We start from the raw sequence: 27,151 nt of genomic DNA on the forward strand, positions 1-27,151 counted from the left end.
CATGCAAGCAAATCATAAAGAAGAAATAAACTCCATGCAGTATTGCTTGATGAACATAAAGGAAAAGAACGATAAAGTAATAAAAGATATGGAAGAAGACCATGTCAGACAAATCAGTGCTATAAAGGTTGAACACTCCAGTCAGATAGATGCCATTAAAATACAGGTTCAAAAGTTTCAACAATGGTCAGAGGATAAAAGAAACCAGGAAACATCAATAGATCAGGAGCCTTCTCATTTGCCGCAACAAGCTCCATCTTATTATGAGGAGGTCATTGGTTCAATTGAAAGGTGGTTAATTGAAGGTGATCGAGATAGACTCAAAAATGATAAAGATCAGATGCAGGATAAAGAAAGACATGTCACGCATATCTTACATACTTCATCTGATAGCTTTGAAACAGAAAGTTACATGTCATTAGTGATACAACCTGCCATAAAGAAAAAGTGCAAGAGAAAGAAAATGAGAAGAAGATTTGATGCATCAGATGGCCGCGAGCAGCTTGATTTTCGGATAGGAAAAAGTTCTACCATATGCAGAATTGGACATGGCACATCCGACAAGCAGCCGACAGATTTGCCTGAAAGCAGGCAAATGCTCAGTATACACTATATTGAACACATCTGATGCCATGGGGCATCTTTTGTATTGTATTTCTAACCCTACTCCTTGTTTTTTCAGCATTTCCATTTCTGTTTTAGGATTAGATAGTTAATAAATGAAGAGCTTTTATCTTTCCTGTGCTTAATGTATATGATGATTTTTGGATGGACGCTACTTATATTTTGTTGTGTGTTGCATGGGTGCAGATTCTGGATTCTCACATTCCTACAGTGCAGCAATGTGTCCCCAAGTAGAGCCAGATGTTGACCACTACCGGTCAACTTCCCATAGCAGTACACCCCCTTTTTCTTTGCAAAAAGGGGTAGCGCTCGATTGACATGTCCGTGCCATCCCGCTGTCATCAGTAGCTTGATCATTTTAATTGTAAACCCAGTCCGCATGTATGAATTGTAAATAATCTTAGCGGACATGAGTCGTGTATGTAAATTGCCTAGGTGGACCTAACTTTCTAATGGTAATCTACGTCCCGGAAGGTTTTTCGTCTCACCGATCCATGATCGACAGAGTTTTCCTTCAGCTTGACCCCAAAGCCGGGATGGATTTTGTCATTAGAATTTTAGGAGAATCCTAGTGTGTTAATCTGCTGGATTATAGTTGTGTCGCAGAACTGGGTGGTTTATGAGGGTCTATGGCAAATGGGGTTTTCCCCCTTGGGATGTAAAGTTGTAAAAGTCATGATGTGAAGTGTCTTGAGGGTTGGAAAATGTTTTAAATCCCCTTATGAGTCCTAAGTCCTAGGTCTTAGGGAATTTTTTTCCAAAGGCTAAGTTCGAGGATCCATTTAAAAATGAATTAAAAATTAAAAAATTAAAAATAAATAAATAAATAACTGAAAAATAAAAAATAAAAAAATAAAAATAATAATAAAAAATAAAAAAATAATATTTTTTTTTTTAAATAAAGCAAAAACCCTAAAAAATAATAAAATAATAATATTTTGAGTAAATACATGCAAAGTTTCATTTTTTAAAAGAATTAACAAATTCGACAGATGAGATTAAGAGATGTCTTGATCCTCATCAACGGTCGAGATCATTTCGACATGGATCACTCGAACTAGCCGTTGGGATCATTTCCTTTAAGTAGGGTGCTAGGGGTCATTTCAGAATAGATTGGATCTGTGAGTCTTGTGCTGAAGAAGCTGTCTTGTAGTTCATTTTTTTTTGTGCAATAAAGAAGACTTTGGGGTTAAAAAAAAAAAATAAATAAAAAAAAAGTTTTTATATTTTGATAGTTTAAGCTTTAGCTTTAGTAATTAAAATTAAAATTTTATTTTTAGGTTTAGTTTCTTAAATTTATTTTTTATTTTTTATTTTTTTTTGAAAATTTGCCAGATTTAGTCTCAGCTAGTTGCATTTTTATTTTTCCTGCTGAGATTCAAATTTATTGATGTGGAATGAATGCTTATCATTTTAGACAAGTCTGCACATGAATGATCATCTTAAAGATTAGCTGCATATGATATCTGGTTAATGATTCATAACTGCGTGGTTGTTTAAACCATTGATCGAAATTTTTTAATAGCTGGATATCGTTGTTGAGATTTGAATATTGTGTGGTTTTAACTGATATCTTGCGCCGTTCTAGTCGTTTGATGATAAATGATTACTGTTCATGGTTTGTATTTCTATATCATCTAGCAAGTGATCGTTTAAACATAAATCTTATAAGGCACTGGTCTTTTAAATCAATTTAGTGCTTGTTTCTTCGTGTCTTCCAACCCAACTGGTCGACAGTTGGTCTTCATCACCTCATAGGGTCTACCGCCCTTAGCCGCGGGAGACAGGCTTAAATGGAGAGATCGGGGATCAGAGTGACAGCCCCCGGTCTGAGCGTTGTTGTGCCAATCTGCGCGACAACACTTCCTAAATTCTTTTGTAAAACTCTGAACATCCTGACCTTTGCCTTGCCTTAAATACTGCCAATTCATTAAAGCTTTTTGCATGTAACCCAACGGATAAAATTGTGCCTTTAATGCAGAAATGAAATTAGGCCAAGAGGAATAAAGATTACCAACATTCTTACTGCTTTGTACTTTGCTCTCCCACCAAACGAGAGCGGTGCTGGTTAATCGCAAAGAGGCCAATTGAATCTTTGCTTCATCCTCCACGATCTGCTGAATCCTGCAGTAGATCTCAATCTGCCTAATCCAATTATTAAGCTTTTCTGCATTGCTTTCACCATTGTACATGGGGAGATCAAATTTAACATCTAATTTAAAAAAAGGCTTTTTAGATGCATCTTTGGAATTTCGATTATTATGATGGTGAGAAGAAGAAGAACTTTCACTTGTAGAAGGAGAAGGAGGTGGATCTCCTCCATCACCTCCATGTACTGAACCTTGTCCTTCTGGAGCTTTCCCCTCTGCATTTTCCTGCTTTTCGAGCTTTGAGAACAACTTCTCAACACGATCTGCCATCATATAAAAGGTCTTGCGAAAATTGAGCTCCTCCTCATACCAAGCCTCTTCATCTGCCATGTTTCTCCTTCGATGTGCACGCCCCGCCTCGGGATCGAAAGACTGTAATTCCCCTTCGCCTCTTCGGAGCCTGTTTCTCGTTAGCATACAAACATGCAATTCACATCTAAAAACACCCGCTCTGATACCACTTGATCCAGGTTATCTTTTGTTTATAGATGCATGAAAAGAATTACATAAACAGTTTGTAGCTTAACCAAAGAGAAACTTAAATGTGCACATGTGAGAAGAAGAAGAAGAAACACATAAGCATGACAAGAAGACAAGAAGCTTGATAACGGAGTTCGTCCCTCTTGGACTACGTCTCCGGGCCCTGCTCGATCAATGGGGAGGCCTTCATTCATTAAAAAAATGGCATCAAAGAAGTACATTCATCAATTTACAAAATGGAGCATTATACCTCCATGCTGAAAAGTGCCCGAAAATTGGAGAGCTCTGTTGCAGAAACTGACACTGCCAATGGATTCCCGTCGCCGAGAGGTGCAAAATCCATATAAAACTTGCCCAATTCTGAGTTTGGACCAGATTCACCCTCCTGCAAAAGTTCTGCTCAGGCAAGGGTCCATCAATGTTTCTGAGTGCTCAAAGTTCCACCACCTTGTCTCGAAATTCGTGCCACTGATTTCCTCCTTGGCAAACTGGTAAAAAATAAGTTTTTATAAAGTTTTTGGGCGGATTAATTTATAATATGGTTATGGGTTGTTTTTTTCAAACCCATTTAATCCAACCGTATCCCAATATAACATATACATAAATATTTTTTTACTGTTGTTGGGGGGTGGGCCCTTACCTCAGGGGACCACACCCATCCCTTCCCAACTGATGCATTAAATATGCATTAAAAACGGGCAGTTCTTGTTTATTACAGTACGTATGGGTGGCGGGACCACATACGTGGCCGCCTTACCCAAGCCCCCTGTGCTGTTGTCAATGCTCATATTCACTTTACTATATGCTTTATTTGGTTACCTCCACGTGAATGGGTTTATACGTTATGGTTTTGTAACCATACTCAACGGTTTGGATATGTATTAACTCTTTTTAATAACCCATATAACCCTCCGTTTGTTTCATATAACCATACGTTATTTTCACATGGGTTTGTTAATATACTTTATGGTTTTGTTTAACCATATTTCCCTTTATAATATCACCCTTTTGACACTTGCCACGTAGCTCATACATTGGATTTTTTGTTTTGTTTTATATGGTATTTAATATAACGATATTGTTATATGGTTTTTAAATATTTTTTTTCTTTGGTTTAGACTATTTTAATATATAGTTATTTTAATAAATATATAAACAAATTTTGTTATTTAGTTTTTTAATAACCCAAAATGATTTTTTTTTGTTGTGCAGGTCTAGAAGGTCACTGGAGGGATGCGAAGTGTAAAACTACCATGTGGGTTCCATGTGCTGACTGGGATTCCAGGTGGCGCACTGTGGGCCCCATTTTTCCTCTGCCATACCAATCTTTGAGGGGCTTTATCTTTTGCATACGAGCTCGGATTGACGAACTGTTCGCGCCATTGCGATCAGGAAGACGAGCCCTTTCAACTGATGCCATCAACTACTCCTTTCTGCCATTTTGAATTTCGAGCCTTTATCCATCCCCTTGGTGTCTCGAGATCCTCCTAGATCAAGTGAGGTAAAGCTCACTCAGTTTTCCGCCATTATATTTTGTCTGTCATTGGATTGCCAGGAGGGCATCCAACATTGTATTTAGAATTACTGCTTAATAATAGAAAACCCTCAAAGCGGCTGCACCGATTTTCTTGCATTAGGTTTTTCTAGGGATTATTTTGTCCAAAAATAATTGTGTCCTATGTATCTTGTTCTTTGCTTAGTTTTTTGTTTCATGTAATCAAATTTAAAGTAGTGTAGGTTGCAGAAGTAATTTACTTCAATATTAAAAAAACAACTTGATAATGTATATTAAATCAAGTAGGAGAAGTAAATTTAGTTTTGCTTCAGTAAGGGTTTCTTGGAGTAGGAATTTTCACAGCACAGAGCGTAGAGAGGGTGATGCAGAGACATGAAGATCTCACGCAGGCCCCACACAAAACAATGTAGTAGCTTCCAACGCAGAAGTCTCAGTTTGCTGAGGAAGCTGATGTTTCTGAGCCGGGAGGGCTGGAAAAGGCTTCTGAAGGCAAATTAATTCCCAGTTGAGCTGACACAGGGCCTTAGAGGCTAACACAGGCCCCACGCAGGGGCAATGCAGAAGTAGCCGGGGAACTCGTAGTTCAGCGACCGGATCAACCACGACTTGCAGCGTAGAGTGAGGTAATCTCACCAATTTCTTCTGCAAAGTGATTTTCTTTGTAACTGGATTGCCGGGAAGGCATCTAGTAGTTGTATTTAGAAATACTTAAGCTTAATAATAAAAACCCTCAGATCTGCTGCACCGGTTTTGCCACACTGGGTTTTTCCGAGGACATTTGTCCAAAAACAATTGTCACTTGTGTGTATCATTCTCTATTGTTAAGTTTCTTGTTTCAACATATAATTTAATTGGTGTAGGATGTAGTGTATGTAATTTGACGTTTGCCGTAGGAAATTGCAAATAACTTGTTTATGTAAATCTAACAAGTAGGAGAAATATCATCAGTGTTGCAGTAGGAATTCCCGGGTTTAAGGAATTTTCACATGGTATCAAAGGGAGTGCAAGTGAAGAAAGAAGAACAGGGCCAAATAACCCAATGTTGAGTAGAAAAGGAGGTCGAAAAAGCTACAAGAGGAAGTAGTTCAAATCCCTAGTGGGGTTTGCGCAGTCCTATTCGGAGGGATGAATTTCGAGGTAGTCTCTCTCTGAGTGAGTCGACAGAGAGAAGGGATTCGAGATCGAAATCTTGCTGTGGCAGAGGGAATAACGCTGAAGCCTCAGCGTGAGGAAGAGCTGGTGGGACGCAGTTTTTTTGCAGGCCATTTTGCTGGGCAGAAAGACGTCAGAAGAGAAGAGAAGCACTGTGAGGGAATTTTTCCTCAAAAGACTTCCTGCCAAGAAGTCCATTTTCTTATTGGCTGAGCAACAACAGTAAGAAGCAGAGAGGAGTAGTTCGATAGTTTTCATGGCAGAAATGGCAACCAGTGGCTTGAGAGATTAGGATAGGTTGGATGGGGCATCCAACTACATCATCTGGAAGGCAAGGATGTCATTCGTTCCAGATGAGCATGCTCTCGAGACATATGTCGACAACATGGTGGCTGTGCTTGCAGATCAGGATCCACTGAAGAAGTACCGAGTAGAAATGGCGAAGGCAAAGAGAATGATCCTCGACGGAGTGAAGGATCATGTAGTCTGTCACATCGCTAGCAGAGGGATTGCTAAGGAGATGTGGGATGTGTTGTCTACGTTGTATCAAGGATCTTCCGAGTAGTGGAAGATGTACATAGAGAAAAAATTGAGATTTGCACAGATGGAGAAGGGGGAGCGTGTAGATCCGTTCCTGAGATGAGTTACCAGATGTGGGGTCTACACCTCAAGATTTCGAGTTGGTTAGACTGGCCCTCAATTCAGTCTCAGATGAGTGGCAAGTCTTTGTCCAGAGTATCCTGGGTAAGGCGACTTTGCCGAATTGGGATGAGATGTGGGCAACTCTCAAGCAAGAGGAGCTGAGGAGAGACTTGGTCAAGTGTAAACTTGACGGAAGAAGTAGCAGTAGGTTGAAGCCCAAGGAGGAGGATGAGAATGCAACCCTTGCATCGAAGGGGCAGCAGGAGCAGTGGAGGTGGAAGAAGGATGTCTCGAAGATAAAGTGCTTCAGGTGTGGTGAGATGGGTCACTACGCAACACAATGTCCTCTCAGAAAGAAGGACAAAGATGAGAAGCATGATTCGAAGGCTGCAACTGCGAAGATCGAGGAGGAGGAGTTCACCATGACAACTGAGATACCTCTAGGAGGAAGGTTGGTTGATTTGGAGCTATAGTTCGAAAGAGCTACAAATGGGCAAGATCCTTGAGGAGCCCACCTCTCCGATCAATTCCTTGCTAGGAGCCCATATTAGTAGTAGCAGGATGGAATAAGTGTCAGATGGTGCAGAGGAGTGTTGGAGCAACAGATGTAGTGGCTAGAACGCCAAGTCTGAGTAGCGTAGTGTAGAGTTGCAACAGTGCAGGGAGGCACAATGAAGTAACAACAACAGCGCAGTGGCTTCAGAGGGACAACGTGGGACTAGCAGCAGTCAGATCTTCAGCATCGAGATGCATCTATGCTAAACACTTGTTCAGTAATTTGGGATGTTATTCCGTTGCTGATGCAGTAGCAGCAACAGTTTGTAGTGCAGAGGCAGTGCCAGCAGCAGCGTAGATGCAAAATTTCAGAGGGAGTTGCAGTAAGGATGCAGTGTTGACAGTGGCAGAGTCAACAACACTTGCGTAGTAGTTGATGGACAACAGGTTAGACATCAACAACGTAGAAGGAGATGTTAAAGAACAGAGTGATGCTTTAGCAGGTTGCATTGCTAGAGCACATTCCTCGCAAAGAGGGAGTGTTGATTTCTGGTAGCATCAAATGTGCTCTAAGTCTCATATTTTGTAGGGAGGCTTGGGCACATTTATTTCAAAGAACCTAGAAAGTGTTTTGTGAAATTCCACCCAGAAGCAGTTTTATTAAAATAATTAATTATTTTTAATGGGACCCTAAGTATAAACTTAGGAAAATAAAATAATTAATGGGTATTAATCTAACCGTGGGTGTAACTTCTAGAAGAAGACGAGGATCAAGCAAAAATGATCTTAGCCATTGATTAGCTTCTAATCTGGGCCGTTGAATGTCAATGAGAAGATTATTTAAGGAGGCTTGAGGGTTATTTGGAAGACACACAGAGAGTTCAAAAGATCGAATTTCTGAAGCAGAGCAGCGGCTGGAAGAGAAATTCGAAGTGAGCTTTTGCAGAGAGGGGAAGAGGGAGTTTTGGCTAGAGGATCTGCTCTGGAGCCAAGGATACTCAGCAGAGAGGCAGATAGACACACAAAGGAGGCAACACAGAGAGCAGAGAAGGTGACGCAAAGCTAGAAAGGGCTCACTCAGGCCCCACGCAGAGTAGCGCAGTAGCTTCTAGCGCATAAGTCCTAGTTTGCTGAGGAAGTTGAGGTTTTTGAACTGGGAGGGCTGGAAAAGGCTTCTGAAGGCAAATCGATTCCTAGTTGAGCTGACGCAGGGCCTTAGAGGCTGACATAGGGCCCACGCAGGGGCAGTGCAGAAGTAGCCAGGGAACTCGTAGTTCAGCTGCCGAATCAGCCGGGACTTGCAGTGTAGAGTGAGGTAATCTCACCAGTTTCTTCTGCTAAGTGATTTTCTCTGTAACTGGATTGCCGGGAAGGCATCCAATAGTTGTATTCAGAAATACTTCAGCTTAATAATAAAAACCCTCAGATCTGCTGCACCGGTTTTCCCACATTGGGTTTTTCCGGGGACATTTGTCCAAAAACAACTGTGTCACTTGTGTGTATCTTTCTCTATTGTTCAGTTTCTTGTTTCGGCATATAATTTAATTGGTGTAGGCTGCAGTGTATGTATTTCGATGTTTGTCGTAGGAAACTGCAAATAACTTGTTTATGTAAATCTAACAAGTAGGAGAAATATCATCAGTGCTGCAGTAGGAATTCCCAGGTTTAAGGAATTTTCACATTTTGTACTCTGCTTATGTATCTCTGCTGAACATTTGATGAAGATCTAATAGAAGAATATTCTTAAAGGGTTTTCCCCCACAGTGAGGTTCTTCCCTGGTCTTGGACCGAATCTGCTGTCTTACTGTTCATTGACTGTCTTCTATATGGCTATTGGTTACTGTCTGCACTTAAAAGTTGAATATCTAAGATATTTAATTTAAGAATTGCAAAATTTAACATACTCTGCTTTCAACAATCCAGTTAACATCTTGTGGTTGAGTTGCCCCATTAAAGGTTGCATGGCATTTTCTTTTCCTTGAAGAGGAAATGCCCCTCAACTGGAAGATCATAGATGTCGCAAACTCTTCCAGTAACCAGTTGAACCATCCATTTGTCCCCAAACAGGACCCTTTCATTGCAGTCTACCACTTCTATTTTGGCATTCTTCAAGAAATCTTTACGTTTTATTTTAAACTATGGGCTTTGTCATTGTATAATGCCATTGCATGATATGGGATTTTCCTTTTTTATGGAACTCGGTGGGCCTGGATGTATATTAACAGTACCCTCTGTACCCTTTTCATGTGGGACTTAGTAGTTCCATTATTTCATTGGGTGTCTTTGAGGATAGTAATAGTTTTTTATGGATCAGTGGAATTATAAGTATTTGATTTCAATTTCATTTATTGCATTTCTGTTTTTGGGTGACTAGTGGAATTGGCAACTGTGGCAGTCTTGTACTCACATGACATGGGGTCAATTTTGTCCGCTACCAATATAACCACGAGTTTTACCACGCCTGCGCTTAACATAGACAGATTAATTGGAGGGATCGAACCAAGGATCTCATAATACTTTACATAACACATTTACATGCCTTGCCAAGTGAGCTACCCCTGTGGGCTCATTTATTGCATATTAAAAAAAAAATAGAACAATTCACTTAATGGTTAATGTGCTGATATTTTTCTTTGTTGCATTCCCTGAAGCTCTTTGTTAGACGTGAAATAACTTCGACAATTTTGCTTTTTAAAGGATCTCTGTGACTACTTTGCTAGCCGGAAAATTTCAAGAGAAACCCTGCAAAGAAATGGGGTCATGCAGACCAGAAGAAATAATAAGGTTTGGTTGAAGCCTGACTAATTTTTGGTTTAAACAGTTTAGTTTCTGTTAGTTTCCAAGTATCCATCATATATGACAGTTGCACTTACCCCATTTGTACAGATGGCGATTGCATTTACATATCGAAAGGATGGCAAGATTGTTAATTGCAAATACCGTGATGCACAAAAACATTTTTGGCAGGTCATTTTTGAGCTTGCAATACTGTGTCATAGTTTTGAAGCAAATCATTTTTGTGAATGCAAGTACTGGAAACATCTCATGACTTCTGTTCGTTGTCTTGCTAGTAAAAGTTCATGATTTCTAAGGAAATTCCAGTGTTTTCATTCTGATCTATGGAATTCCCATTTCTTGGTCATGAAATTCGACGAGACTCAATTAACAGATGCCATTGTGTGTTCCAAAAACAGGAAAAGCATGGTCAAAAGATTCCTTATGGGCTGGATGATATCAAGGAAGCAAGAGACATTATAATTGTACTGGTTCAACTTGTACTTGCACTTAATTCTTGCTTTTGATTCCCTTTTTGGTCAACTAGTAAACTAGATTTTCATGCAGGTTGAAGGGGAATTTGACAAGCTTTCCATGGAAGAAGCTGGCTACAGAAACTGCATTAGTGTACCCGATGGTGCTCCTCCAAAGGTTTCAAAAAAAGAGTTACCACCTGTAGAACAGGTCCATTTCATTCTTTATTCCTTGTCAAGTTAATATTATCAGGATCTGAGAGGAAGCTTATGAACTGCAGCTGTTATTGAGTTTTCAAAAAAAGTTATAATAAGAGGAACTAGAGTGTGTGACATTACCTGAAAACCTTACTAATGCAATTTCTGTCAGCAAATTTTGTTTTATTGCTCATTTTGAAATCTTCAGTATCCCAGACAAAGTTGTCATGCATCTCATGTTGCTCCTCCAAAATTTTGACAAAATTACCACCTATAGAACAGGTTCATTACATTCTTTATTCCTTGTAAAGTTACCATCAAAATCTGGGGGAAGTCTATGAACCGCAGCTGAATCCAGAAAAAAGTTATATTCTGTACCCTCGCTTGCTTGGTAGCAGCTATCGGTTATAGCTTAAAGCTAGCCCGCCCTTACTACTATCATCTACTGAATTCACGAGAAGTCTTCAATTCAAGTGCATTACTTGAAAACGATTCCTATGCATTTGCAGTGAGCAAATTCAGTTTTATTGTTCCTTTTTAAATTGTTCATTGTCAGACAAAGTTGTCATGCATCTCATTTCTCACTGATCTTGATATTCTAAGTTCAGGAAATTAATTGCTGTTTTACTTTGGAATATACTTATATAAGAAAAAGCAGTAATTTACATTGATCATGAAGTACTCATCAATGTCGTCAAGCTGTAAAGATTTGGACTCTTCCTTTCTCTCAGAATTGTGTCTTCATTACCTCTATTTTCACCTTTACTATTGTCCTTTATACAAATCGGGTTTCATATTTATTCATACTCTTAATTTCTTCAAATTTGTTCGAGTGTGATCCTGTTTGCAAAGTTAGAGTGCTGACAATGAAATGGACCAAAAGGAAAGAATGTTTGTGCTACTTAAATATGTCAGATTCACATGGAAGGTGGACAGCCAAATAAGGTAAAACGTGAATACATTTTCTATTAACAAATGATATACATTTATAATAAATGGGAGTGACCATTGGATTCCATCTTCCAAGGTCTCTTGGACTCCCTTTGACAGTTTATCTTCCAAACCATAACCCTTAGAGGATTAGGTGTCCAACATTCCCCCCCTTAATCGAAGGGGTATGTATGAGTCCAAGAAGAGAGCTGTAATACAAAATGTGCAAAAATGCATGGCATCACCAGGCTGAATGTGCTCTCTGAAATGTTGGTATAAGGGAGGTGGTTTAAGGATGACCACCAACACTCAAATTCTTAGTGTAGTTCCCAGAACTCTTTCAAAACTGGCAAGAAGCTGAGGTCTTCTGCGAGAGGAAGTGCTCTTGATGTTTTGAAGAGGAAAACCTTCAACCTTGAAAGGGAGGTCTGACCCCACATAAAAAGGGATAACCTCAACCTGAAAAGGGAGGTCTCAACCTGTGATGGTTTAAAGATTACCACAAACTCTGGAATGCTTAATGCAATTCCTAGAACTCTTCCAAAACTAGCAAGAAGCTAAAGTCTTCTGCTAGAGGAAGTGTCTCCAATTCTTTGAAGAGGCTTCACCAACTGAAGGCATGCTCAAGGGCATCTTTGTCTCTGGCTACAACTTTGAATTTGGTATGGTAGGTTGTGGTTCAGGTTCGCTTGATGTGGCTTTGAAGCTTGTAGATGACCATCACTTCTCCCTTGTCACATACAAGGTGAGATGATGGAGAAAACTCAACTGCAAGATTGTTCAATACTTTAGAACAAGTTCGGACATATGACTGAAATATTTTCTTGGCTGTTGATGCCTATTGCCAAGAAACGATCCATCCAAGATGAATCTTTGTTCTTGCAGGAGGCTTGTTTTTGAAGGATCTGTTTGAAGAATGACTGGTTTTATGGCAGTGCTTACATGGATGAAGATCAAAACATTGATCTTTGACATGGCCAACTCGGTCAGAGTGTTGGCATTTAACAACTTTTGGCTGTGAATGTGGAAGAGCATAATCTGGAACAGGTGAGGGTGAACTGTCATGAAGGAATCCAGCACTCTAAAACTGGATGGGCTTTGAGTAATCTAGAATATGAAATGACACGTCTTTCTCATATCCAAGACATTTTATGTGTTTGTTGTGGACAAGCTCTTCCCAAGGTCTGATGATCGATTTGGGAAGTGCAAACTGAATTTATGCATCTGCATGTACAACTGCTCCTGGGAGGGGCTCAATGATCTGATCAATTTGCTGCTTATGGGAGTCTGTTTCAATGCTTTGAATAGAAACGGGTTCAGAATGATGATTCCACTGCTATAATTCTTCCTGTTGTAGTTGAGATTCAAGCTGCAAAAAATCAGTCTGTTCTTGTGCATTTTGCAAAGAGGTTTGAATATCTATGAGAGTGTTTTTGCTGACTTTAGGTGTGCTTTCAGTAGTAGACATGGTTAGAGTTCTCAATAACTCTAATAAAGTGGTAATTTTAGCCGTTTTATCAACAACTCAAACTCAACAAAAAAGGAGATTCAAAAAACTTGGATGCTTGAGCTTGCTATACTGCCTCACAATAATGACCAAGTTCATTCAACATAGAGGTTCAATGCAACACATAAGGCAAACACACAGTTTCCAAAATTGATTCAGTGGCTTCTACAATTAATTCAACGATTTACAAAATTGTGCATAGATAATACAATATAGTTACGCACAAACAATACTGGCACTTCACCTTACTCAAAACTTATTTATGGCAGGTCGGACCAATTTCAGTTGCATTCCTTTATCTCCTTTATAACATGCATCGACTTTAAGGCTCTAACCACCGCTCATGGCCTTCAACTAGATTTAACACAATTCAATGTTCAATGTACATAGAAGCATCAACTTTCAATACCCTATGGACCCTTAAACATTCAACGCAAAATCTGTTTGGCTGCAATATCTATTGAACAACATACCTACTTCACTCATGGCACGATCATTGCATATCACTCTTCCATGCAACACAAACCTCCAGGAACAATCTTTAAAGGTTCCTCCATGCAAAGGAGGGGAATTCAACCCTTTTTTATACAGATTTGACCATGTTGCATAAGGGGTTTCTCATATCTGGAAAACCAGAGACTAAAAACCCCACAATTTTGCCTTTGGGTATTATGAGAATTCACATATTTATATCCTGGAATAATTTAAGCACTCAACAAATAAAAACCAGACCATTGATAGATCAATGTCAACCACCAACCGTGCAGCTGATATTTTTAATTCGAGCACTTACTCGCAAGATTATCTAACTGGCATTCTCTGGATCAGGAAGAATGCAAGGCACTAGCAGTATATGGGCTAGGATGAAGTTGCAGATCACGCTGGTGGAGTGGAGGGAGGCGAACAACCTTGAGCGAAGGAAGAAGATGACCATCCACATGAGCGAGATGTGGAAAAAATATCAAAGAGCATTGCAACCAAAATCATTGGAACGGGGGGCATGAAGCAGACATGCCCTTCGATTGCTTTCTTGGGACAGTGTGGGAGCTATGGCAGGAAAGAGGTGGCAACATAAACAAACCATATAAAATGTGCACCAGAGAATATATTGTTGCTATGTCAACTCAAACTCCCAAAGAAGCGTGGATAACGTTTAATACTTTATTATGGTGGTGGGTATACTCAGCTATTGCAAACAAAACAACGTTGAATACTTTATTCTGGTGGGTATCCTGGCAAATAAAAACCAGAGGCTGCCAATGGTATTAGGAATGTTGTTTTCCATGGCAGTTCCTGCAGCGTAGTTTACCATCTCTTTTTCTCTGCGGTTATTTCCATCTGCAGTATTTCAGTTGGTTTCAAACACCAAAATAGTTGGTGGTTTCTTTCCTTCTTGGTTGGTCGTTTTTCCCACAAATAAGGTAAATGCCTCTAACTTGGTACGCGCACACTATTCTTTTTTTAAGCGGAGATCCGGCGTGTGTTTGCTGGTTTTTACTGTAAATAGATAGATATGGATTCCGACGTAAGGACTGCAGAATTGGCACCTGAGGAGGAGTATTCGGGCGATAGTGGTAGCCCTAGAAATTTATGTGGGGATCGAAAGCAACAAACCATGCGCCAACCAATCATTCCCCCTGTGATAGTTATGCAAGAGTTGATTTGAATTGGTAGAATATGGCAGAGAACAGAGGCAGGAGTGCAGGTGCGTTTTTGATATTTGAGACAGTGGATAGAGAACCCAACACGAATCTAGCTGAGAGAGGTCAGTCAGACAATGTGCAGCATGAAATAGGCATGCACACAATAATGACAGTTCTACCAGCAGGAATGCAGAATTGACATGCACAGAGAGGCCACAACTAATGGCTCAAATTTGAGCAGGGCAGAAATTCTCCTGCAGCTCTGATACCATGTCAGATGCACATGGAAGGTGGACAGCTAAATAAGGTAAAGCGTGGATACATTTTCTATTAACAAATGATATACATTTATAATACATGGGAGTGACCATTGGATTCCATATTCCAAGGTCTCTTGGACTCCCTTTGACAGTTTATCTTCCAAACCATAACCCTTAGAGGATTAGGTTTCCAACAAAATAATTGGATAGTAAAATAGCGATAATAATAAGAACATGGTCTGGCATTAAGACCTTATCGAAGACAACGATCTACCCACCCATGATTAATAAAACAAAGGTGTGAAGCACAGTACTCAATGATGCCCCCACTTGTGATGACAACTCAATTTTAAACAAGCAGCCTGTTGTACAAGTGGGAAGCAACCATCAGTGTTGCGAAAATCATGATTTTTTGAAAAAAGTCACAATTTTTTGAAAAAATCACGACTTTTTCCCCAAAAATCTTGATTTTGTATTCTTTATTTATTTATTTATTTTTTGTTTTATTGTTCTTTAATAATTTTGCCGGTTTTTAACAATTTTATCCCGATTTTTTCTTTCTTCGGACCCTTGCTGATTTAATCCCGATTGTGATTATCGCAACATTGGCAACCATTCATTCAATTGATGAGGACCTCCTGACGAAGACTTGATGACAATGACCTCTTAACTATATTGCTCCTTTATACAACTCAAAAGGTAATTACATCTTTGAACATGTTATAATTTTATTGTCTATGTGTATACATTCTAATTCCAATAATTACAAAATAGACAAATAGATTGTGTGGCAGAATACGCTGGAATTGTTGAGTTAACTTGGCTCAGTTTTGGAGATCTGAGTTGGAATTTTTGGTCAGACTTGTTGAGTTTAGGTCAAGTTCAACAATTATGGTTAGGTTTGTCTAGTTTCGACTAAAGCTTTACAAGTTTCAACACATTCATTGAGCTCCATCAGAAAAATTTTAAGGTCTAAAATGGCCCCCCTAAGGAAAATAATAAAATAATAGTAAAAATAATTAAACAGGAGTTGAATTTTCAAAGGAGAAAAAAGAAAACCACCTTTTTAAATCTTATTTTCAACTCATCTCTTTATAGGTTTTAAAGTTTACTAAGATTTCAGTTGTAGGCGTTTTCTGGATGTATAATTTCCATAGAATTTTTTTTTTTCATTTATTTCCAGTTGATCTCATTGTGGGTCTATCAAAAGTATGCAACATGGTCACTTGCTGGATGTGGAATTTAGTGCTGCGTCCGTGTTCACATCCAACAAGTTTTTGCACTGGAAATTTGAGCAAAGTTCCAAAAAGGTAAGTTAAAAATACAATGAAGAAAGTAGTTTTGTTTCCGTTCCATCCAAAATTATTTACCTTTATGGTTGATGTCATCATTTGAGTCCTATCGATTCTTATAAAATTTGTTGTTGATAGCTCATTTTTTTGTTTTAAGGCTGATTTTTCAATTTTTGACCTCAAATTTTCTCTACTGACTGTTGAGATCATGTGGTTACTCTTCAGTTGAGGCCATGTATCAATCCATTGTATTGATTATAGCTGCATGGAGCCTACATATGGTACCTAACTAATCCATTTATTGTACTTTCTATATTTGAATGGGTCGGCCTAGTCACCCTCCTTGGTTCAACGACCTAACATTAAAGGACGTGTAAATACAAAGATGTAATCCTTATTTGGGTCATCTCATGCAAGCAAATTTAATCCTTATTTATTTAAGGGCATCTCTAGACTATTTTCTCTACTGTGGTATTTTGCTTTATTTGTGTGGTTGACTGTTCTTGGATGAGGATATCATATGTGAACATCTTTCCTGTGATCTATAGCAAGTGTTATTATGCATATGCTAGTTTGATGATTGGATTAGGGTTTGTTGAAAAGATCTCTGTAGATCTACTATATTCTTATATTTTCAACATTTGTACCCTTGACTTGATCGACATTTGTATAAGATATAAATTTACATTTAACTTTAGTTATTAATGTTCTTTTGGCTAAAGTCGAGCAATAAAACTATAAAAAGTATAATAATACAATGCCAAAAGCATCTCCATGAAAATTGTAGAAGTGCAAAACAGTGTTGCGGGGGAGCGCCGCCCCTTCACGTCCCCGCTCCCAATTTGCACTCTGGGCGGGAGCTAGTCGGGAGCCCATTCCCGACAAAAGAAAACACTCCTTGTTTTTTCGGGAGCGTTTAGGGGAGCAATCGAGAGCATTCGCTCCTTGATCGCTCCCGTATGCTCCGAGAGCGTTTTTTAGAGGAAAGAGCGGTCGAGAGCGATCCTGTCCAAAAAAGACATGCGACCGAGAGGGAGGGCGACGACTGATGCCGAAGGAGGAGAGAGGAAAGGGAGGGAAAGGGGAGGGAGGAAAGGGAGGGAAAGGGGAGGGGGGAAAGCATAAATAGACCCTCCCCCCTCCCCATTATTCACTTCATCCATTGAGAGCAAGAGGAGCAAGAGAGTTTGGAGCAAGAGAGAGTTTGGAGCTTGGAGAGAGGAGCTTGGTGAGAGGAGCTTGTGTTAATTTTTGGTAGCATCGGAAGTGCTCTAGCTTTGAAATTGGTGGAGAAAAGGCACATGAGTTCTAAAGAACCCAGACACCGTTTGGTGAAATTCCACCTGGATTGTATTTTATTAAAATAATTAATATTTTTAATGGGGTTCCTAAGTCTAAACTTAGGGAAATTAAAATATTAATGGGCATTAACCAAAATATGGGTAAGAATGATCTAGAAGGTGGATCAAGTCATGTTTTAATCTTAGCCGTTGATTAGAGACTTTATCTTAGCCGTTGAAGACTCAACAGGAAAAGTATAAAATGGAGGCTTGGGGTTCATTTGAAAAAACACAAGGAGAGAACGATTTGATTAAGAATTCGATTCCTAGGGTAGGGTTTGCTAAGGATTTCGAATTAAGTGATCATTTTGCAGCAGAGGGGCAGCGAGAATCCGGAAGAAGAACTTTCTGGAGAATACAGATAGAGAGGCAGAGAGAGCCAGTAGAGCAGAAAAGCTACCTGTCACGTAGACGCCGGAACTGCTGGGAACAGTGGGGAAAGTTGATGCATAGGGCAAAAACCAGAATTGCCAGGAATAGCTGGGACATCTGGAAAAGCTGACGTAGAGGGCAGAAGCTGGAACTGTCGAGAACTGGTGGGAATTGCCAGAATAGCCGGGAAAGTTGACGCAGAGGGAGAAGTCGGAACTGTTGGGAACAATTGGAACTGCCAGAATAGATGGGAAAGCTGACGCAGAGGGCAAAAGAGGTTACATAGAAATAGCTAGGGTTAGCCAATCTTGTGCCGGATCAGCCGAAATTCTGCCGGGTGGAGTGAGGTAAAAGTCACTCAGATTTTCCGCTATTATTTTCTTTGTAAAGGATTGCTAGATGAGCATCTTAGATTTGTATTCAGATATTTCTCCTGCATAATAATAAACCCTCAGAACTGCTGCACTAGTTTTCTCGCATTGGGTTTTCTCGGGGACTATTGTGTCCAAAAATAAGTGTGTCCTATGTATCTTGTTCTTTGCTCTGTTTTTTGTTTCATGCGATCAAATATTTAATTGGTGTAGGCTGCATAAGTAATTTGCTTCAGTATCCAGGGGAATAACTTGATGAATGTAATTTAAAAATCAAGTAGGTGAAGTAGATTCAGATTTGCTGCAGTAGGGGTTCCTTCGAGTCTAGGAATTTTCACATGGTATGAAAGTGATTGATTTTGAAATAGGAAGCACAGATCCAGTGCTGAGCAATGAGGCCGAAAGCTGCACTTGGCAGCAATTTGAATCCCCTTGAAGGGATTGCGCAGTCCTTGCCGGGAAGCAGATATGAGGAAATCTCTCTCTGAGTGAGATGACAGAGAGGTACAATTTCCAGTTCGTGAGTTTGCAGATGCAAAGGGAGTGACAGAGAGGCTCAACGCAGTGCTTGAAGGGCACAGTTTCTACCGTGGCAGAAATCTGCTGGAAAAGAACGAAGACATGTAGAAGGGGAATTTTCTCCTCGGAGAATTTTCTGCCAGAAGGTTTGAATTTCTCACTTGCTGAGCCGCTGAGCAGTGACTAGAGGAGTCATTCGACATTTGGTAGAGATGGCAGCTGCATCTCCAGGAGGGAGATGGGGCGATATTGAACTGTAGTTGGGAGGACTACATGTGGGTAGAATCTTTGAGGATTCCACCTCTTGGATCAATTCCTTGCTACGGGAGCCCAAGATTCAATAGTAGCGAGATGGACTTAGTGTGAGATGATACAGTGGATTGTTTGGACGACAGATGCAATAGCTTGGGACCAGAGACTGATCAACGCAGAGCAAGGTTGGTAGTAGTGCAATTGGCATAGTGCAGAAGTCAGCAGCAACGTAAAAGATTCAGAGGGTCAGAATCAACAATAGTCAGATTCCAACATTCATTGTATTATGTTGAACACAGTTAAGTTCAACTAATTTTGGATGTTTTTCAGTTGCTTCACTTAGCAATTGAGTTGCAACACGGATGTAGTGTTAGCAGTGGCAGTGCTAGCAGGATAGTAGATGCAGCGTTTGAGAGGGAGCTTTAGTACAAATGCAGCAGTGGCAGTGTCATAGGTAGCAGTACAGTAGCAACAACAACACAGTGTTGGTGGTAGAAGTAGTGCAGAAAGGAGGTGCTTTAGAAACAAAGCAACATGCAGTTGGGCATTGTTGCTAGAGCACTTTCCTCGCTAAGAGGGAGTGTTAGTTTTTGGTAGCATCGGAAGTGCTCTAGCCTTGAAAATTTGTGGAGAGGCTAAAGCACATGAGTTCTAAAGAACCTAGAAACCGTTTGTTGAAATTCCACCTGGATTGTATTTTATTAAAATAATTATTATTTTTAATGTGGTTCCTAAGTCTAAACTTAGGGAAATTAAAATATTAATGGGTATTAATCAAAATATGGGTGAGAATGATCTAGAAGGCGGATCAAGTCACATGTTTTAATCTTAGCCATTGATTAGAGATTTAATCTCGGCCGTTGAAAACTCAACAAGAAAACTATAAAATGGAGGCTTGGGGTTCATTTGAAAAAATACACGCAGAGTACGAATTGATCAAGAATTCGATTCCTAGGGCAGGGTTTGCTATGGATTTCGAATTAAGTGATCATTCTGCAACAGAGGGGCAGTGAGAATCCGGGAGAAGGACTTTCCAAAGAATACTGACAGAGAGGCGGAGAGAGCCAGCAAAGTAGAAAAGCTGCCTGTCATGCAGAAACCGAAACTGTCGAGAACAACCGGGAAAGATGACGTAGAGGGCAGAAGTCAGAACTGCCGGGAACAACCAGAACTGCCTGGAAAGCTGATGCAAAGGGTAGAAAAGGTGACGCAGAAATAGCGGGGGTTAGCTAGTCTTGTGCTGGATTAGTAGGAATTTTGCCAGGTGAAGTGAGGTAAAACTCACTCAGATTTTCCGCCAGTATTTTCTCTGTAAAGGATTGCTAGATGAGCATCCTAGATTTGTATTCATATATTTCCCCTGCATAATAATAAACCCTCAGAACTGCTGCATCAGTTTTCCCGCATTGGATTCTTTCGGGGACTTTTGTGTCCAAAAATAAGTGTGTCCTATGGATCTTGTTCTTTGCTCTGTTTTCTATTTCATGAGATCAAATATTTAATTGGTGGAGGTTGCAGAAGTAATTTGCTTCAGTATTCAGAAAAATAACTTGATGAATGTAATTTAAAAATAAAGTACGTGAAGTAGATTCAAATTTGCTGCAGTAGGGGTTCCTTCGAGTGTAGGAATTTTCACATCTTGGAGGAGCTTGGGATTGAAGGCCAAAGACGTAGGATCTACATTCTAATCTAGCATTTTTTTCTTTTATGTTCATTGCCAAATATATATATATATATTTTTTTTTCTCTCTATTTCCCATTCCCATTCCTCCATTTTTTTGCAGACTCAAAACTTCAAAGTGCAGACATCATGGTTATATGGCTTGGCATTTTCTTCTTCTTGGTTCCTTTTTTGGTTATTGTGGTGTGGGAGAGTAGAAGGAGGGTTGATTAAGAAGAGGATGAAGAAGTGGGTTATAGTGGATTTGATGAAACCCCGGAGAGGAGTACCTTGGTGAGGAGGAAGAGAGTGAACATGATTCAACCCAAAAAACTAAACAAGACCAAACCCCATTGTGGAAATATGTTTCTAAGCTTGAAGGAGGGACATGGGCTGGAACCACTAAATTTGATTGCCCCCATTGCAACAAAACTTACATAGGTTCATACACCGGTGCCAGAAGGCACCTCTGTAGGAAAAGGTCATGGGATGAAGGTAAACCAATAGGAATCAAGACTTGTCCAAGTGTGTCAGTAACAGATGGAGCCAAATAAATAAGGGAAGAGGAGGAAGCCCAATACAAATCTAGAAAATCAAAGGGTTTCTTTGAACTTAGCTCACAATCACATCAACATGCACAAAGAACTCCGTCAACATCCTCCCATGGTGGCAGTAGATATGAAGGCACAGGACCAAACATCTCTTTAAGGCATAGAACCATATCAGGTTCCCTTGATGAAGGGTGTAGGAATGATGTGGATTAAAAAATTTACCGGTTTTTTTATGCATGTGGGATACCATTCAATGTTCTTTGCCCATCTTATTGGCATGAAATGGTTTCTGCCATAAATGATGCCCCTAAAGGATACAAGACCCCTGGGTATGACAAGGTTAGAACTGTTGGACTTGATCATGAAAAAGCAAGAATATCACGTTCTTTGAGCAGAATGATAAATTCTTGGACTGAGCATGGGGTGTCCATTGTATCTGATGGATGGACAAATGTAAAGGGCAAGCGATTGATAAGTGTTCTTGCTGTGTCTGTTAGTGGTGCCATCTTTCTCTTAGCATATGATTACTTAGAGAAGTTCAAGACCAGAATCAACATTGCAGAACCATTACTTGAAACAATTGAACGTATTGGGCCATACAATGTCATCCAAGTCATCGCCGATAATGCTGCTAATTGTAACAAAATGGGAGCAATTATTGAGGATAAATGCCCCGACATATTTTGGTCTGGGTGTTTAGTTACACAATGAACCTTTTGATGCATGATATTATTAAGAATAAAAACCAAAAATACAAATGGATTGGTGACTTGTACATGAGAGGCAAACAAATGATAAAATTTATTGCAAATCATAGCAATACCCATGGGATTTTCCGCAGTCACTCAAGATTGGAGCTATTGAAGATTGCAAAGACTAGATTTGCTAGGTGCCTTTTGAAGGTAAGAGAGTCATTAGCTAGCATGGTATCAAGTCCACACTGACAAGTATTAAAGGAAAGGGCTAGAAATGTAGTTGACCAACAAGGTTTTGAACATGTGGAGGAGACCACTCTTGATGGTGTATTTTGGGCACGTGTGAGGCAAGTATTGGAATTCACCAACCCCATTTATAACATGATTCGTTTTGCTGATACAAATAAACCAGTGATTGGGGAGGTGAATGAGTAGATGGATACCATGTTGGGGCAAATAAAAAATATTGTTCAGAAAGATGATCCCAACTTGTATACATTGATTCACAATTGTGTGTGTACATGGCGGAATAAACTCAATGTTCCACTACATGCCTTGGCGTATATCCTTATGCCAAAATAATACTACCCATCTTGGTTGGGCCAACCTGCACCTGGGGCTGGGGTTAGGGTCAAACCCCATATAGATCCAAAGGTATCTCTCTATGCAAGCATTAGACAAGTTGGTACCTGATAGGGAGGAGCGTGCTAATCTACGTCTTGAATCAGGTAGATACTTCAGTTGCACTGGTTTGTTTGGTTCTTTGCATGCAATGGAAGATAGAGACAAATTTGATGCTCTCACATGGTGGGAAGCATATGGCGGCACTGGAATTTTGCCAAAATTGGCAAAAAAAGTTCTCTCACGGGTTCTAAATACTTCTTATGTAGAGAGGTGTTGGAGCACCTACAACTTCATATATAATGTGAGAAGAAACAGACTCAATGAAAACCGGGTGGAAAACTTGGTTTATGTGCACTACAACTTGAGGTTGTTGTGTTATTATTGTGATTGGGCGTATGAGGATCCAACATATAAAATTTGAGACAACCGCCCAGAGGACGATAATTTGGAGGATGGTAGTATACATCTTGAAGAACTGGAAGCAAAACTTATGAGAGATGAAGATGAAGCAACAACAACCATGCCACCCCCACCATCCAGTAGCAGTGCCAGTGCTCGAGTTCCAAGCCTTGTTCCTTTGCTGCGGCCGCCTCCATGTACTCCTAGAAGACCACCACGACTTGCTCAGAAATTAGACATTTCTCGTGGCGGCAAGAGGAAGCTGTAGATGATAGATTTGCTTGTCTTTTCTAGTAGTTTTAATAACTATTGACTCTTTCATATTTATTATGATATTTTTTGTAAACAATATATGACAATTTAAGTTTGAAGTTGGCAATTATAACTCATTGGTAATGAATTATGAATATGATGCTTTGTGAAAGTTGAAAGTTGTTTCATTTCATGTTAGATATTCTTTGTTGTAATGGTTACGCTTAGCTTACAAGTACAACTTTGGTGATCAATTATGATAAATGTTATATATTGAATTTTGAAAGCTTGAAACTTTAAGATTGATGAATCATGAGACTTAATGTGTTGTATGTTACTAACTTGTGGACATGGTTGATGAAGATTATAACTTCTAGATGATTGTTGTTATATTGTTCAATCTATGTTTTTTATCCTTTTTATATCTAATTCATCATTCTACATACTTTTGTTGACATATATGCATCAAAATATAAAAAATATATATTATATAAAAAAACGCTCCCGTAATCGCTCCCAAACCGGGAGCTTCTGAAAATGTTGCTCTTGCTCCGACTTCCACTCCTGCTCCCAATAACCTTGGTACAAAACATCTCCAAGTAAAGAACATGACTTGAAATGAGGCCTTATGAGAAATGCATTAATGTGCAAGAAGGCCTAGAAGAGTAATATGGGCAAGAATTCTAAGAAGGGTGCCAAAGTTAGCATCCCAAAAGTACAAATGTTGTTACTCAATTATTCTCATAGCATCAAGCTTGAAAAAAGGTTGGTGGTGATATCAATACTAGGAACTAGTAGGAGACTTTGGAGTCTATGTTGCTTGATTGTTCTTCTAGTAGTGACTTAGTCATGAAACCCCTTTGCAATAGGAACTATCTAAAGATTAAAAGTAAGAGGAACTTGGAATTGACAATACATGAAGGGTTGCGTTTAAATGTGTTTTGCTGAAAATGGAGTATCTCACAAAGGAGATAGGCAAAGCATGTTTGGTATTCTTATTGAGAAAAAAACTTGAAGGAGTCCTTTGAGTTTCTCAACAATCAATGGTGTCATCCACAAATCGCATAATAAATAGGGAATTTGAAAATGAATGATTCCTAGAGTCATGTTCTCATATGCAAAGCTTGCAAATGTTGAGATGTAATATTTACTTGGTCAAACATCTTTATACCATATTTTTTGTCTGTTTTACATTAAGTTTTAGTTGCTTTGCACAGGGGTATTAGATAATGGTTTGGGGCCTCTTTCAAAATATGACAAAGATCTCTCGCACCTTAGCGAGTCCCATGCATTGTTAATCGTGAACAACCTTCATTGTTTTCCAACATTTTATAGATTACATGCTTCCCTTGTGATGTGTAGGCTAGTGTGGTTGACTATGGTTTGGCCAACCAAAGCTTGCCCCCATTGTTTCCAACATTGAATATATTTACATGTTTACCCCATAGTGGGTGGCTAGTGTGGTTGACTATTTTTTTTTTCTAACCAAAGCTTGGTTCCATATATGTGCCACCTCTCGGTTTTACCCATTCCTTAGCGGATCATGTGCTCCTCTCCTTCTCTAACAATGTTGATCGTCCCCCACCAACCTCCTCGATCCCCCCTTGGATTACCATCTTGTTTGAGGATGGGGATCCATATACCTACTCTTTCAGCCTTTGTTAACTTCTTCCTTCCTTTTTCTTCCCATCTCTTGATTTAGCCTCTCGTTTGGCCATTTTGGACACATTGCTTAGTTTGCACCCCCAAATCACTAGATTAACCTCTTCATCTCCAAATTTCAGACCCTGTCCAATGAACTGTTGGTATGACAAAGAATGGAAATTCAACTATTGGCAATTCCACCATGCCCTTCTTCATGATCCTATCTCCTAGCCCCACCTACAAAGCTCCTATCATCGCCTTCTTTGCCATAATAAGTGTTTATTCAATTCATAGAGCAAACTTGAATTGTGTGCTTCCCTTCATTTCTCTAAAGCCTTCCAGTGTACTCTGTCGTTTGCTATTCTTTACTCCTTGCAGAGCTTGACCTCTGTTACTACACAAACCGACACCTTAGCTCAAATTCCCAATGATGGGTGCTAGCATTGTGGAACTCGAGAGGTTGGCCATTGTGACCTTACTAACTCTCGCTTGCTCTTTAGACTCAACAAAGGTTTCCTAGTCAAAGGTGGTTTCCATATGGGTTAACTAGTCTTATTTCGTGTGACAGAAGTAAGAGTAAAGAGATGTTAGCAACAATATTGAAGAAAGGAATGAAAAGTGTGATGAGCTTGGGTGTCAAGTGAAAAGGAGACCAAGACCTACCTTGCTTAGGCTATGGGGCCACTCTTGGCCTTCCTTTGAGGCTTAATTCTTCTATTAGGCCTTGTTGTCGTTTAGATTGTACAGGGAGGATGCGATAATGACTCAGGTCAGGGGCTGTCACTCTAATCCACGACCTCTCTGTTCTAGCTGTCTCCCAACAACAAGCTATAGGGGTAGTCCCTATGGAAGATAGAAATGCAAGACTTATTGGCAACCAACAAGTTCGGGAGACACGATTTAATGGCCCAGCCACTTGGTTGATTTTAGCAAGTTTTTAGAGATTAGATTAAATTACTTGTGAGACCAGTGCCTTATGGAGTCATCTTACTTGCTTTATATCAATTGGTGACCAAGTGACTGGATGAATAACCGCTGCTTAATGAATTCTTATCTATGATCTATCCTAAATGAGATGCAATCCCTGTGACTTAGGTGTGATGCAATAATCTTGGTTACTTTTAATTAGATGCCTATTCTAGGTGTATCCTTCTCCTTAACTATTTTGAAGCTATTCTCTAGAGTAGGTCGTGAGAAAGAGGCCAAGGGAAAGCAAGCAAAGGCTTGATTAACGATACCTCCCCTTAGGTACTAACCATCCGGTGCCTCTGGCGCTGTAGAGACTATGGCTTTGATGACCGCAAGGTCACTGTGTTAACCACTAAAGAGGTGCTAGGCCCCTCAAGCTAGATGATAAAGGTGGTCCTATTATCTCTATAAACTAAGCATATGCTTGGAGGTAGATTATTAGATGCAAGACTTGCTCTAGAATGAGATGCAAGGTGAATGAGTGCTTCTTGAGTTAAGATTGTTTAAATGTCCCTTTAATTACTTTAGTTATGATTTACTTCAAGTTAAGATATCAAGTAGTTAACAATGCTTAGAAAAGGTAATCTTATCCACAAGACAAGCGCCAATCTAACAAGAGCCAACAAGATACAAGAGATATCCACGATACAATTGCTCTAGATAAAGTTATCATTCACAAAGATATTAACCAAGAAATGATGACAATGATAACAAGTAAGGAAACTAGAGCACTTATCCACTTAGAATAATTAGCCAATGAGATGATTGATGCTTAATTAGAAATCTTCCAAGATATGCCAATATTTCTCAACACTTGGATTCTTCAATGTTAACAAGAGAATTATTTAAGAGATATATATAATTAGATTTGCCAATCCTTAAGCTAGGAACACTTAGATCTTAGATGTTAGTGTTGTAATTAGATCATTTCCAATTAGAATCTTAATTGCTCAAGGGACATTCAATGACACAATTGGAACAAGCTACTTGTTATATACCTAGGGGGTTAATATGGGGTACCAAGGGAGGTACCCAAGGTAATAATGTAATAATGGAATGGGCCATAGTAATAAATAAGGTGGTTAACCCATATCATGTAAGGGACCACAAGTAGTTAGTAATAAGGTAATGGGCCCATGGTATTAGTTGATGGTATGAGGAAACCATGGTAATGACCCATGGTATTGTATGTATGAGGCCTATATAGAGGCTAGAAACTCCATGTCAAGATAGTCAAGGATTATTGTATGAACAGGCATATGGCTTGTGGAGTGTTCTCCTTCCTTAAGGAGTGAATGTATGGTGTTGCCCTACCTTAAGGGTTTTGATCAATAAATAAGCATTTCTATCTATTTCTATCTTGTTC

The 27,151-nt window shown here is 39.5% G+C and overlaps 1 protein-coding gene across 7 annotated transcripts in view; it reads left to right on the plus strand.

The window, feature by feature from the left end:
- Positions 1 to 27,151, plus strand: part of LOC149227905 (toprim domain-containing protein) — a 422,908-nt gene that overhangs the window by 66,298 nt on the left and 329,459 nt on the right. For all 7 annotated transcript variants that reach the window (XM_089377962.1, XM_089377957.1, XM_089377958.1 and 4 more), the window contains exons 6-9: positions 9,757 to 9,843; positions 9,946 to 10,026; positions 10,254 to 10,319; positions 10,402 to 10,518. In XM_089377962.1, the coding sequence (XP_089234088.1) occupies positions 9,757 to 9,843; positions 9,946 to 10,026; positions 10,254 to 10,319; positions 10,402 to 10,518 (351 nt within the window). The remainder of the gene's footprint in view (positions 1 to 9,756; positions 9,844 to 9,945; positions 10,027 to 10,253; positions 10,320 to 10,401; positions 10,519 to 27,151) is intronic.

Source organism: Pinus tabuliformis, chromosome J (assembly GCF_031772625.1).
Source record: "Pinus tabuliformis cultivar Carrire ecotype Pingquan chromosome J, CPIR1, whole genome shotgun sequence".
Classification (NCBI taxonomy): Eukaryota; Viridiplantae; Streptophyta; class Pinopsida; order Pinales; family Pinaceae; genus Pinus; species Pinus tabuliformis.